Source organism: Rattus norvegicus, chromosome 8 (genome assembly GCF_036323735.1).
Source record: "Rattus norvegicus strain BN/NHsdMcwi chromosome 8, GRCr8, whole genome shotgun sequence".
NCBI lineage: Eukaryota > Metazoa > Chordata > Mammalia > Rodentia > Muridae > Rattus > Rattus norvegicus.
In genome coordinates this window covers 33,971,530-33,985,317 of record NC_086026.1, presented here as the reverse complement: position 1 = coordinate 33,985,317, position 13,788 = coordinate 33,971,530, and the positions used below count along the sequence as shown (strand labels likewise).

General features: G+C 53.6%; 1 protein-coding gene across 8 annotated transcripts in view; it reads right to left on the bottom strand.

Moving 5' to 3' along the window:
• Igsf9b (immunoglobulin superfamily, member 9B) overlaps window positions 1-13,539 on the bottom strand; it is a 55,612-nt gene extending 42,073 nt beyond the window's left edge. For 5 of the 8 annotated variants that reach the window (XR_005487809.2, XR_005487810.2, XM_006242743.5 and 2 more), the window contains exons 1-3: window positions 13,202-13,516; window positions 2,826-3,023; window positions 804-950 (exon numbers count right to left, since the gene is read on the bottom strand). Coding sequence is in view for 6 of the 8 variants with exons in the window: in XM_006242743.5 (XP_006242805.1) it covers window positions 804-950; window positions 2,826-3,023; window positions 13,202-13,265 (409 nt within the window). In the remaining 2 variants the exon portion in view is untranslated. Of the gene's footprint in view, window positions 1-803; window positions 951-2,825; window positions 3,024-13,201 lie in introns of all 8 variants that reach the window. The other 3 variants (NM_001376950.1, XM_017595986.3, XM_235959.11) reach the window with 3 other exon arrangements.
• Window positions 13,540-13,788: the final 249 nt, after the last annotated feature.

Here is a 13,788-nt window from a genome sequence, read left to right as displayed (position 1 = left end):
TAGGAGCATCGATTCTTCTTTCTGGCTATGGCCTCTATAACCCCAGGCTTACACTAAATGCAGCACATCTCAGCATGTACGCTATTAAAACCTCACCCTATGTGAAGACCCTCAGACCACTGCCACTGTGGACCCAGGATTCCCCAGCCTAGACCAAGTCTGGAGTTCAGCAAGCTCATCCAGGCCTCCCTGCCCTAGTCAGACACTTGAAAAGTATCTGTGCATAGCACAATCCATTTAACATGAGCTATAAATAACTGACAGCCATTAAAACAGTTCCTCTTCCCAGGATTCTCACATTTTATTAGCTGGTAAACCCTGTTCAAGCAGGAAATGGGTCTGAGTTTACTCAACAGTATTTACCTATCAGCTGGTGTAGGGCTAGGAAGTTAACAGACCCTTGGCACTTATTACCAAATAAATGCACTCAGCGAGAAACTGAGTGAGCAGCCTAGAAAGATTCAGGCTGTTATTCAAGGAACTCCACCTTGAGAAGAGGCACATCCTGGGCTAGCAGGGTCATCCAAGGCTAGAAAATGGCACCAACACTGATCATTCCCAGAAGCAGATTCGAGCCTTCCCCCGAGGAACCCTGATGGGACTCTGCACACAGGGGACCTGCTGCTTCCACTCACTCAACTGACCCACCAACTTCAGGAACATATGGAAGAGGTGTAAAGGAGACACTAACCAAGATCTTATGGGACCAGGGTTTATTGGGGCTCCTCTCAGTAGAGGAGCTTCCTCCAGAGGAGGCCACAGAGGTCACCTTATTTGGCCATTCCCAGGAAAGGTTTACGTACCGTTAATGGTGAGATGGACCCAGCTGCCGTTGTGGAATGTGTCATACTGCTGATCCAGCATGAGCACTTTGCACTCGTACCAACCCTGGTCCTCAGAGCGCACCTGCTCCAGCCGCAGAGATGCTTTATCATGAAGACTGGCCCGGCCTGGAGAACACAGTGAACAAAGCCCAGTGAACCATCAGGAAAAGCCAAAGACAAAGGGACCAACCCATCATAACCTTCAGAACACTTCCCATGACTGTGTAACCAAATGGCAGTCAGCACCCATTATAGACAAAAAGGAAAGGCAAACCGCCTTGGTCATGGAGTCACAACCCCTCCCCAAGTAGCCCTACACCAGCCTACGAGGGTAGCTTGCTGTGTGTGGCATTGACGACAGCCTCTGCTCCTTCAAATGTGCCCATTCTTTTGGAGACCTAGGGCAAAAGAAAGGCACGATGGGTGCAGAGATGAGAAGAGAGAGAAAGAGAAATGGAAAAGGATCGGAGCCCAGCAGGACCCAGAATATCTCTGTCTCAGCTGGGTACCAAGGACTTCTGACCCAACTTCCTTGTCTGGCTTCTCTGAACAGGCAGAGTTAAGACAGGCTGGGGCCATACGCTCAGTCCCTCCCACTCCTGGACTAATAACAAGGTGACATATCCCCCCAAAGACCAGCCTAAAAGGGGCAGGCAAAGCAAGGTTGGGGGTTCTTCCTTAGCCTTTAGCTACCTCTGTGATATGTAGGTAGCAGAGTCCGGCCCACACTGCAGTGGACAAAGCAACCCCTCTTTCCTCATCTTCTACTCTAGCCCACACTCATCCAAACCCAACCCAATTCGTCCTCTGTTGGCCTCCCTGCCTCAGGGTCAAGCCTTCCTTGTAGGAACTCTGATGCCAGTCAGCCGGAAAATAGACTATCAAAGTTAATCCTGACCAAAGGGAGGGTGGGGGGACAGACTTAGAAGAGAGCCAAACAGGAAAGGGCCTGACACAGTACAGGCCCTGTAATCCCTGCTGCTCAAGAGGCTAAAGCAGGAAGACTGTGGGTAAGAAGCTGGAGGGGGCAGTCTAGTGATAGCCCAAGTCATAGAGAAGTCAAAGATATAGCAATGGCATAGAAAGCGCAAAGCCTTGAGTTCCATGTCAGTACCAAAGGAAGGAAGGAAGGGAGAGAGAAGGGGGGTGGAGGGGGAGTGGGGAGGGAGGGATGGATTGAGGGAGGGAAGGAGGGATGGGGGGAGGGAAAGGAAAAAGAATGCATGCGTTCTCAGAGAAGGTAATTCAGACTTCAGAAGCCATAGGGAGAAGAAAGGTAAAAGCAGGGCCCTGCCCCGTCTCCGGACTTCCTTTCAGCTCCAGCACACACTTGCACTCAGAGACACACGCACGCACACACCCTGCGCCCTCTTCACTGGCAGGCTGGCGGGGCGGCAGCAGTGAGTCACAGGGAGACCACGCTGGCAGAATAATTACAGAGCAAGACATAAATGGGGCCAGGGAAAAGGGGAGGGGGGGTGGCAGAGGAGGTGAGATCGGATGTCTGCCAGGACCACAGACAGCAAGGAGTGAAGATGCATACCAGGCCCTGCATAGGACACCCCAACTTCAGAGCCAGGAGAGTGGGCTGATCCTGCAGTCCAAGCTGTACCATACTCAGGGAAGGGAGGAGCTGTCTGGCTCCCTTGCCCCGCCCCTGCCCCTTGCTTCCTCCAAGAGGGCCCTCTTTCTAGTTTGCCCTGGAGTCCTGGACCTCATTGCATCTGCAGGATGAAGACACAGGCTTCACGTCTGCCTCCTCTACTTCCTCTCCTACTTATGATGAAAACCCACTAGAGGGCAAAGAGAGAAGGGAAAAGGCAAAGACCATGAAGAACAGAGATAATAGGCCCAGTCGAGAGAAAGATCAAAAGTGGCAGAGAAAAATGAAGAATAGCTGGGGCTCGGTGGATGCCGCTGAGCCCTGAAAGGGAGGTGTAACAGCCAAAACCTAGGGGGTGGTGGGGAGAAATGGGACAGCTCTCCTCGTTCACAGCTTACCTGCATACTCAGGGTCCACATGCGGGGGATAGTAGCCAAACTTGATGAAGATAGGGATGGGGACCCCAAACTTGAACCACTCTACGACATAGGGTGGGGGCTGTCCTGTCACTGGGTGGATGACGTCGCATCGCAGAACCACACCTTCGCCGGCACGAGCGGTCACAAACTCAGGTTCCTCTCGCAGGCCGTGGGCAACTAACAAGGACAACCAAGGTGACACATGAGGAGCTGGCATGATGATGATATCCGACCCGACTCTCCCCACAACACACAACTCTGGAGCTACCCCTTCCCTCCCCAACAGTCCCTAGTACACCCAGGACACCCACCTCTTAATGCATTCCTCCCTCTGCCCTGAGGACAGTCAAGCTTCGTGTGTAGCATAAGAAGAAGAAAGGAGGGGGTGTCCCATTTTTCTCTAGTCTTGCAAGCAAGACTTCCCATCCAAAGATCCAAAAGCAGCAGGCATTACATGCCTGGACTGCCCTCCTCAGGTAATCCCCTGCACTTCCAAGAAGCATCAGGAGCTACAGACACAGGGGATGAAGGGCTTTTAGCCCTTGGGATCCTGCCTAGCTGTAGTCCCTAGGAACATTCTGCAATCTTTCCAAAGCAGGGCACTTCCCGCTGGAGCCTGGTGGGCGAAGGCAGGGCCAGCCTCCTCCTCCTCTGCCCCACCCCCAGCTCAGCCTGGTGTGGCAGCACTAAACAAGAGGGCTCCATACAGGAGCGGGGAATCCCTAACAAGCTAAGGAGGCTGCTTGGCAGCACCAGAGGGAAAGCCCCGTGGGCCTGAGCGGTCTCTCCAGCCCCTCCTCCAACCCACTGCGCCAGCTTTGCTGCAGAGGGGAGCAGGAGGCACTGCAGCCCTCTAATTCCCAGGCTTTGAATCTATTAGACTCTCACAGTAGCCCCAGACAGACATCACTGTTAAGGGAGAAGGATGGTGGTGACAAAGGAGGGGGAACTGGAGCAATCCCCTATCTTTCACAGAGGACATCAGAATCAGGGAGCTATCGAGGGCACACCCATGTGGGAAAGAGTGTCAGGGAGGGAGGCTAGCAGGAGAGGCCTCCACCCTACCCAAACTGCAAGCTTGAGGAGCCAGGAAAGAGGCTACCTCTGGGGATACTGTCCACATATCAGGGCAAACAGAACCTGAAGAACACCTCCAGCCGCACACCCTCCTCACATCAGAAAGGGAGAGGGAGATGACAAGGTGACCTTGATCATTTCTTCCACAGAGAAGGACAGCCTCACCCCTGCCTTCCTTCAACTGCCCAGGACTCCCCCAAGCTAACTACACTTTCCCTTTACCACCCTCCAAGCCCAGCTCTCCAGGGCAGTACCAAGGACAGCAGCCTCCAATGGGCGGCTACAAGCCAGAAGCCTGTTGGGCCCTCCCACCCAAAGATGCCGGCAGGAGAGCAAGAGAGCTTTGTGGGTCCACCTTGTGGGCTATGCCTCTGCCTGTCCTTCACATCTGTGTGCCTAGCTCTGAGTGTGTGTGTGTGTGTGTGTGTGTGTGTGTGTGTGTGTGTGTGTGTGTGTGTGTGTGTGTGTGTATTGTGTGTGTATTTTCCTGATCACTGTCTACCTCTGTACCAGCTTCTTTCCTTTCTCCGGGTCTCATTTTTCTCCTTCTGACTCCTTCTCGGGTGTCTGTCTTTGTCTCTTTCTGACATGTGTGTGAGCATGTCTGTGTCTCTGTGTGTGTGTGTGTGTGTGTGTGTGTGTGTGTGTATTCTCTCTCTCTCTCTCTCTCTCTCTCTCTCTCTCTCTCCCCCCCTTCCTGCTCCTTCCTCATGTCTCTCTGTCAACCCTCCATCTCTGTTTCTTTCTCTTACTCCCACTCTATGTGGGTGATTCTGTCTACCTGCCTCTCTCTCTCTCTCTCTCTCTCTCTCTGTCTCTCTCTGTCTCGGTGTGTGTGTGTGTGTGTGTGTGTGTGTGTGTGTGTGTGTGTTGTGGATGAGGCCTGTGGATTCCTGCTACCCTATGACAGAAAAGGGGGCTTTGCCTGATTGTCAGAAATGGGGAGCTTTTCTATGTGCATGTGTGCTTCTTGTCTGTACCTCTCCAAGGAGTCAGTGTGTGTCGCCTGTGTCTCCTCCCCCCCCCCTTCTCTGCAACTTGCGGAAGGAGGAGGCAGAGAGGGAAGCAAGCCCTTGCAGAAGCCTATTGGCTCTCAGTGACATCACTGTTTTCTAGAGAAAGAGCTAAGATCACTGAGTATTTTTGGAGCAAAGCAGAGTGCTGCACTCACCTGCCAGAGGCCCAGGCAGGTTTCCTAGCCTCCCCTCCCCCAACCTGGCTGCAGGCTGTTTGCAGCCCAGGCCCTCCAGAAAAGAAGAGAGCCCAGCTGCAGGGAGTGCCACCCAGCATCCCCCACATCCCATAGGACACACGGGGGGGGGGGGGGGGGAGCCTACTGAATCCAGGCATACAAAGACCAGAACTGGACCAAAAGGAATGAATTCCCAGCAGAATCCATGAGCCAGAATGATAGGGGTGAGGGGAGGGGGTAGACACGTGTGTATGTGCATGTATGTGTACACGTGCAAAAACTACCTGCAGCACAGCCTGTGGGGGAGATTAGGAGAGAAACTATAAAAGCCTGGGAAAGCAAAAGGGACTTTTCCCCGGGGCCAGATTACCTGGAGGTGGGCAAAGAGGCTCAGGAAGGTAGCCCCTAGAGTCTGGGCAGAAGGACGAGAGCTGGAGAACATCAGGAAGCTCCACTAGTCAACTTCTGCTCTGGACAACAGGCTGCCAAGTCCAAGGCTCTGGAGGGCAATGCCCAGAGGTAGGTCACCTTTGGCATGGGTCCCTGCAGTGCTGTTCATTTGCGCCCCGCACTGCCTGGTTCTCGCTGCATATCAATAAGGCAGCCCCTTCACACCCTCCTTCCCAGCCCTGCAAGGAAGGCTGTAGGCTCACACGCTGGCCTCAGCCAGCCCTGGACTGGGCCCTGCGTCCCAAGCACGAAGCACACCCCAAAATAACAGGGCAAGCACTCTCCCTTCTCCAGGGTGCTCCAGACACAGACAAGTGACTACAGGGTAGATGCATCCCAGAGAGGACACACAAGACAAAATGAGACAGGTTTCTCCACAAAGAAGACGAGGGGGAAGCCATGTCTCAGCCTCCACACTTGGCACAAGCTCTCCTGGGTTTCTGGATCTGAAAATAGTCATCTTCTCATCTTCTCTTCCCCTTCTTACACACCTTAAACACACACACACACACACACACACACACACACACACACACACACATGTACGTTATGTTCCCTCACTCTATTGCCCACAGATACTTTTCTCTAGGCCTCATATTCTCTGAGCCAAAACACGTCTAACAAACCTATCTCCAGAAAAGCTCAATGAGTGTGTGTGTGTCATTAGCCTGGTAATGAGGGGCTTGAAAAGGGAGAAATTGGGAAATCAAACACAAGGGCAAGCGAACCCCCATCCAGGAGTGAAAGACACTCTGGTCAGGAAATTAGGGGGGAGGGGCACAAATGTATCCTATGCATGTCCAACCCAACCAGGAGGTCACTCAGACAACCCCTGTGACAAAGAGACATTGGAACTCAAAGCACCCCAGGACTAAGAATCAGAGCAGAGCCTACATAAGGCAGATGGACGTATTTGTCCCCAGTAGGGCCACAGAGAACAGCTGGAAGGCAGGGGAAGGAGGAGGGGAAAGACAAAACTTAGAAATAATGACCACAGAACCTCCCTTAGACTGGCTTTGGCAGGGGGTGGGCACATCAGGAAGGCTAGAAAATGCCCTGAGCCTCACACAGCATTTTCAAGAGGGCAAGAGTGTGGTCTTGTATGCCCAGCAAATCTGAATCCTGAGTGGCTGCCCAGGCGACTTTAGGGCTATGCCACCCTGGCAGGAAAGAGAAAGCAAGAGGGCAGGTGGATGGAACAGGCCCCTACAGGTTGGCTGACCTTTTGGGAAGCCCATAGGATACAAATCTCCCATTCTCTGGGCCAGGTGGTACCCGGTGGGTAGCTGAGTCCAAAGCTGCCAGAAGACACCCTGGGTACACAGAACTACAGAGCATCCAAGGCTTGGCAGAGACCCACATCCAACAGTCACAACCTGGAGCCAGGAAAGGGCTGGGAAGAAAGGGTCTTGAGGAGAGAAAACGACTTTTACGTACCAGGAGAAGAGACGAGAGGCAGGTGTAGAAAGCCTCACTGCAACTGGGAGGCAAGCAGAATACACTACCCAGCCCCACACACGCAGGGTCTGTACTAGGAGCATGATGCTACATGTCTACAGTGTGGCCCCGACACAGTTCTCCTAGCTCTGTCTTGCAAATGGGCACAGTATATGGTTTCCCACAAGTTACCTATGTAACAAATAGAGGGTCAAGAGTACCTTCCAGAACCCAGGGACCAAAGCCTCTCTCTCCTATACAGAGTCAGAGCTTCTACCCACAGTCAACACAGGTTCTGAGAGTCCAGACTCTACATCCCAAGACCACAGATGGATTACAGGATAGGCCCTCCTCCTAGAAGCAGTTAGAACAGATACAGCATCACTGGCTGGTTCTGGTGAAGGTCACTCCACCTGGTCCTGAGAGCCCTGCTGCATTGGACCATGGCTAAGGGGAGGAAGACACAGACTACCAGCCTCCATGGTTTCTTGTGGCAGCCTCCTCTTCCTCCTCCTCTGGGCACCAGACTCTCAAACCACAGGCCTGTTGTCTAATAATACCAGCGACAGCCACCGTCACCTCCATCTGCCAGCCTAAAAATAATCCCTGCTGAGTCCAAAAAAGACACAGCCCCCAATAGTCCCCCAATCCCTCCTCCTCGACAGGCCAGGAGGCTCCAGGAGATTCCAGGAAGCCGGCAGACTTGAGCTCTCACCACGTGGGAGGCACACACCCAGAGGAGGGCCTGAGGACAGCAGAAAGTTGGCTCCTGCCACCCAGCGCCAGGTAAGGAGCACACAGACTCTAGCCTGGAGAGGAGACCAGTTGGTACCCGGGACAGGAGGAGGGTGTCCCATTCTCTGCACACACAGGTTGGGTGGGTTTGAGGCAATCTATGGCCTCTATCCTCCTACCTAGAAAGGACTCACATTCTAGAAAAGCCCTACCTTGCTGTGCCTCTCGACCAGTATCCAACAGCCTTTCTGCACCCCTCCCAGGAGGCCCAGGGCTAAAGTTGAATAAGCTCCAACTTTAGGAACAGCAAGGTGGACTTGGGGCTGCCCCACCACCACCGCCTCCAATAGCATGGGCGCTGCCAGTGCCATTAGTGACCTTAATTTGCTGGGCCAGATTATTCTTCCAAGAGCCCTTTCCCCAGGAGCCACAGGAAGGAAGTCTGTAATTCAATCTCAGTTCATGGCTCCTCAGCAGAAAAGTGAAGCCAGACCCCACTCCCTGCACCCACAACCTAGCCTTACCACCTGGGAGGAAGCCTGTCCTCATGTAGCCTGTGCACCCCACAGGGCATCCTGGTGTGTACGCTGCAAGGCTAGCCAGTGAGGGCACTGCAGGTCAGACAGGCATAGGAAATGAGTGAGAGATTACTCCTGGTAGAGCATCCCTGCTCTGAACCAGGATGAGGGCAATGAATCACTGGTACAATCTGTGCTCATGAACAAGTTTTATGCCACATCCCCACATCTAGGGGCCAGAAAGAAGATAAGGAGTCGGCAAAGAAGGCAGAAGGCTAGACAGGTTATCAATCCCTTCTCTGTCAGAAGGTGGGGCAGGCAGGTTCCAGCCCTGACCCCATGGAACTTACAAAACCTTACAAAGCCCTCGAGGAGGCCTCATCTCCACTCACCACTCTCCCGGTTACTCATGCAAGAGCGAATAGGAAAGCAGGAAGATTTCTAAGAAAAATAGGTCAGTTGCCTCAGGCAGACCAGACCACACCCATGGGCAGTGCCCCTGGGGCAGAAGCCTGACTGCAAGCTGCTCCTTCAGCTCCAATCCTCTCCCATCTTCCCAGGCACCCACAGCTTTCTTTACCCACCCTGGACTGTGCCAGGCTGATGGCAACCAACAGCTCCTAGCAAGAGATACAGTGAGCTTCCCGATGAGCCAAGCCTCTACCCTGCTACTCAGGCGTTCTCTATTGAGCCTCAGGCAGTCTTTCGTCCCAGCTTTGGGCTGGAGCCTCCAGCTCTCAGAACATCTGGGCTACGGGGATGCAGGTGCAGAGCAATGAACAGGGAAGCCAGCAGCTTACTGAGTAGTCTCCCTGCATCCCGAAGTACTCAAATGAGGGGCTCCTACCTCAAACTTGTACATAAATGTTCCTGTGCTCCATGCAAGTGGATGCAAACACACAAGTGCTTGCAAGTGTGTGGTACACATCTAACTAAGTGGAAACACCAGTTACAGAGGCATGCATACATACATGCAGGGATATACATGTGTGTGCACACGTTTAAAAATATGCACACTCACACAGGCATATAGGAACATACATAACACATCCTGGGGCTCATATATGTATGTACACATGCACACACATACACATGCACACTCTTCTAAGCTCTCACCAATCATAGCTCATCAAGATCCACTCTTCACTCAAACTGTTCAACCCATCCTTGGAAGCAGAGGGAAGGGGGTTCACTCCAGAGTTGGGGAGGAGGGACAGCTGAGAAGCCTCCAGAAGGGAACAGCTCTCGTGGAGACAAGAATCAGTTAAATCTCACTGCTCCTGGTGCTTTCCTAACTGGGCCTCACCTCCCACCCCCGCACTTTCAGTGCAAACTGGAGGGCTGCAGGGAGACCTAATGAGCACCCAGCAGCATGGAGGGAAAAAAAAGCAAACACATCCATGCTGGCCAACTCTGAGAGCTAGGTGCTTCCCTGCTGAGGACAGAGAGGAAGCCTAGAAAGTGCCAGGTACAGCAAAGAAGGGAGGGATACCAGCTCTCAACATCTAACCAAGCAACCTCTGCTCCTTCAGAAACCAGATCCCGGCTTTCTGCCTCAGATCCAAACATGAAACCCCCTGAACCTGGGACCTGACAACTCCAGAGACTGGTGTGTGCTGGGCCATGGGCCTGCAGCTTCCAGCTGACTCTTTCCAGTACTCAGCATCAAGCCTCCTCCCACACATACCCACTCTAGCTTCTGGCAGGGGGGCCTCCTACCAGACACACCCCCGCCTCCATGTAAATGTCCTGAGACACACTCATACCAGCACTCACTACCCACTTCCTGCACCAAGTCCTTCCCAGCTGAGAGGCTGCCCTGGGGTAGCCTTCCCATCTCCATCTACTAAGCCAGAGAGGACGAAGGGCACTGCTGCTCCAACCACAAGCAGAATCTGAATCAGACCTTAATTTGCCTGGGCACACAGGAGCCAGGGAGACTCTGTGGCAGGCAGAGGAGGAGGTCTGTGAATGAAGAACAGACTTCCCTCCCTTACAAGAGGTTGAATGTCAGTTATACCTCGCTCAGGATTTCCACATAGTGTGGAAACTCCCCCAGATTGCTGGGCAGATGTCTGTGATGCAAAGACTACTACATCAATAGCCCTCTTCCTCCTCCTCTTCTTCTTCCTCCCCCTCCCCCTCCCCCTCCTCCTCTTCCTCTTCCTCTTCCTCCTCCTCCTCCTCCTCCTCCTCCTCCTCCTCTTCTTCTTCTTCTTCTTCTTCTTCTTCTTCTTCTTCTTCTTCTTCTTCTTCTTCTTCTTCTTCTTCTTCTCCTTCTCCTTCTTCTTCTTCTTCTTCTCCTTCTGCTCCTTCTGCTTCTCTCTCCCACACCCCCACAGGGTTTCTCCATGTAACCATGGCTGTCCTGAAACTCTCTCTGTACAACAGAGATCCACCTGCCTCTGCCTTTCTCTTTTCTTTACCCTCCCAACTGGATCCCAGATCTCAGTTATTTCCAAGATGCCTGACTAGAGTCAAAAAGAGGAGTCCATGCCCACCTCTATCCCAGACTTGCAAGCTAACAGTTTGGATGAGCCTGATCCTTTTCACCTAGAGCGGTTCCTGCTTCAGACAATTCTAGAAGAAGCAACTCCCAGTCCCTGGGGTTGAAGGATTTCTCCAAAGTCACCTTTGCCACTCACAGAACATCTGGATCCCATAAGGCCCCTCATCGGCACCGGTGACCCTGGCCTCACCCGCAAGCAGGTGCCCTTCCCCCACTGTAGGCTGGGCTGTGCATCCTTCCTGTAGCATCTGGCAGCCAGCAATACTTCAGCTTTGCAGACCTTGTAAAGGACTTCCAAGCCATTCTGCATGCCCCACCCACACTTCCCTGGGATGCAGGAAAGAGAGGTTCTACCAGACAAGGTCAGCCCATGAGAGGGTCTAGCTTCCTCAGAGGCAATCTTCTGAATGTTCCCCCAACCCGCTCCTAACTCTCAGCTCCCCAAATAGCCCACTGGGCAGAAACGGAATAGGAGCTAGGAATCCCAAAGACGCTGAAATACTAACATTGATGTCTGATGCGCACACACTTCCCAACAGGCACCCAGCCACTTCATCACAGAACTGCCCATGTACTCCACGCCTCTACAAATTCCTACAGCTAACCCACTTTCCACCAAGGTAAGTGACATTTAGATAAGCTGAGGAATTTGTCCAAGGTCACAGGGTCAGCAAGTAGGACAGTCAGGTTTTGAATCCTGTCCATTTATCAGTAAGCCTATGTCTTTAATTGCCTCGTTGAGCCATTTTAGACTAAAAAGAACCGAAGACCGATCAGGTCACCTTTGCACCCAGACAGAAGCAGGAGTTCCAGACAAAAGGACCAATAACCTTCATGTCCAACAACCTTCAACACTGGGAAGTTCCTCCTTCGGTCTAGCCATTCTGCGAATTTCTGCACTATAAACCCGATTTCCTTTAGTCTGTGTTTAAATATAAAAAAATAAATAAATAAAAATCTGTCCCTATGCCTATACCCTCGCTGAAGTTGGGAGGCTAGTTCAAGAGCCCTCCTTCAGTGTCTCTTCCATTGGGATCCTAGCAAAGCCTTTTATGCTTTCAGAGACAGCCCCACAGCAGAATATACCAAAACCTAGAGGGGAGGAGGAGGAGGAGGTCACTGAAAGACTGCATGGAAAGGGGGAGGGGAGAGGCACAGCAAGATCCACCTTTTTCCATAAGCTTCTGAGGTCACCCTGTCTCGGTTTTCCCACCTGACAAATGAAAAGCTTTATAACCATTCCGACCATCGCAGTGCTTGATGGAAAACTGCCCTACCCTTCGCCCTCCTCTCTGGTTTCAGAACCCCCTCTCAAGAAGCAGAGGAGATACATTCCAATCCGGAAACTTTCTCAAACCACTCCCCCCCACACGCCCCGAGGCAAGGTGCAAAGAAGCCGGGGAAGCCCGCGCCTCCAGCAGAGCCCTTCTTAAAGGCTCCCTAGTCCGCAGGTCCTCGCCACCCGGTCGCCTTCCACCCACAGACCGTTCCTCTCCCGCCGCCATCTCCTCCCTGCTTCGCGAACTTGCCTACAGCCGGGTCGGTTCGGCGCGCAGAAACCGTGAGCTCAGAGTCCTGGCAGCTTCCAGGCTCGGCTCTGACTTCCATACAAGGGCCGAGAGCCTGGTGCCATCCAGAGCTCTGCCATCTCCAAAGCGAAAGCCCTCACGCTCAAGTATGCACCCCGCGCCTTGGCTTCTCCCTAGCTTTTTCTTGGGCTCAGACCGGAGAAGGCAGAAATAAAAATCCCGCTCCACTCTGAGACTCTGTGGGGCAGACCCCTCCCTCGCGGCCTTCGCCCCCAGGCCGCTGGAGCGCAGTGACGGTGCCTCCCAGAGAACTTTTGCCTGGCCCGGGCCCAGATGCAGGCAGGGTGGGCGCGGGCGGCCGCCAGGACCAAGAAGAGCAGACGCTGCTCGGAGTCTCTAGGTCAATTCTGCTTGTCACCTGCCAACGGGATCCGACCTCCACGGCCAAGATGTATGGAAAAGAAGGGCGCGGAGCGGAGAACCGAGACCCTTAGAGGCGGCTGCGGGAACTCCCAAGCTCTTAATCGCGCCTCCCTTCAAGAGCTCCTTCATCCAGTGGTGCTGTGCCGGGCTGGGACGCGCGGAATCCTTCCTTAAAGACCATCAAAGTCCCCAGCAGCCAGAGTTAGAGCACTAGGGGTTCCCCAAAGCTCAGATTCAACGTGCGGTTGTGGACCAAGGGGCCCAAGGTAAACCAAGTCCACTTAGATTCTAAGGCGTTCGCAGCCCATGGGTTCCTGCACCTTCCCGCCGAGTTCCTCCCACCCGCAGTTCCCCGGCCCTCACCCGGGCCAGTGCCCGGAGGTGCGCCTGGCCGGATCCTGAGCCTCGCCCCCGGGGTTCGGGAACCAGAGCCTGGAGCAAAGGTCTAAGGAGGGTTGGAGGACGGATGCTGCACTTCAACTCACCTTGAGCCACAAGACCTCGGGTGCTGATCACACTTGCTATCAAAGTGGCCACATACCAAATCATAGTACTACCGCGCGCCAGCCAAGAGCCTCATCCTATCGCAAAGTGCTCCTGCGTCTGCACACTTCTGGTGCCTCAATGCCCGCTTCTCGCCCGCCTACGCCCCTTGCCGGTGCTTCTGTAGCCCGGGCGGCCCGCTCTCCATCCCTCCCTGGCTCCTCTCGTCTCGGCGCGCGCAGCCTCCCGGGCCCCGGCGCAGCGGCACCTGCACTGCCAACGGAGGCAGAGCGCAGCCAGGTCCACGGTGAAGCCTAGCTGAGCTTGTCCTGTGGCCCGCCCCTGACGCCTACTTATTGGACAGTGCCCACGAGTCAGGGTACTGATTGGTTGAGCTCCTTGTCCGTCACTGCGCGAAGGAGGCGAGCCCATTTCAAGGTGCGTTGAAGTGTAGCGAGCACAGAGCCGCAGAATCATGCGCATTGCCTGAGAAAAGGCGTTGTAAGGTCTTTGCTCTATTCTGTTCTCAGCTCAGACTGCATGGCAAGTTTCTGATTAAATAAATGATAGCTTCTAGTACTGGCTAATG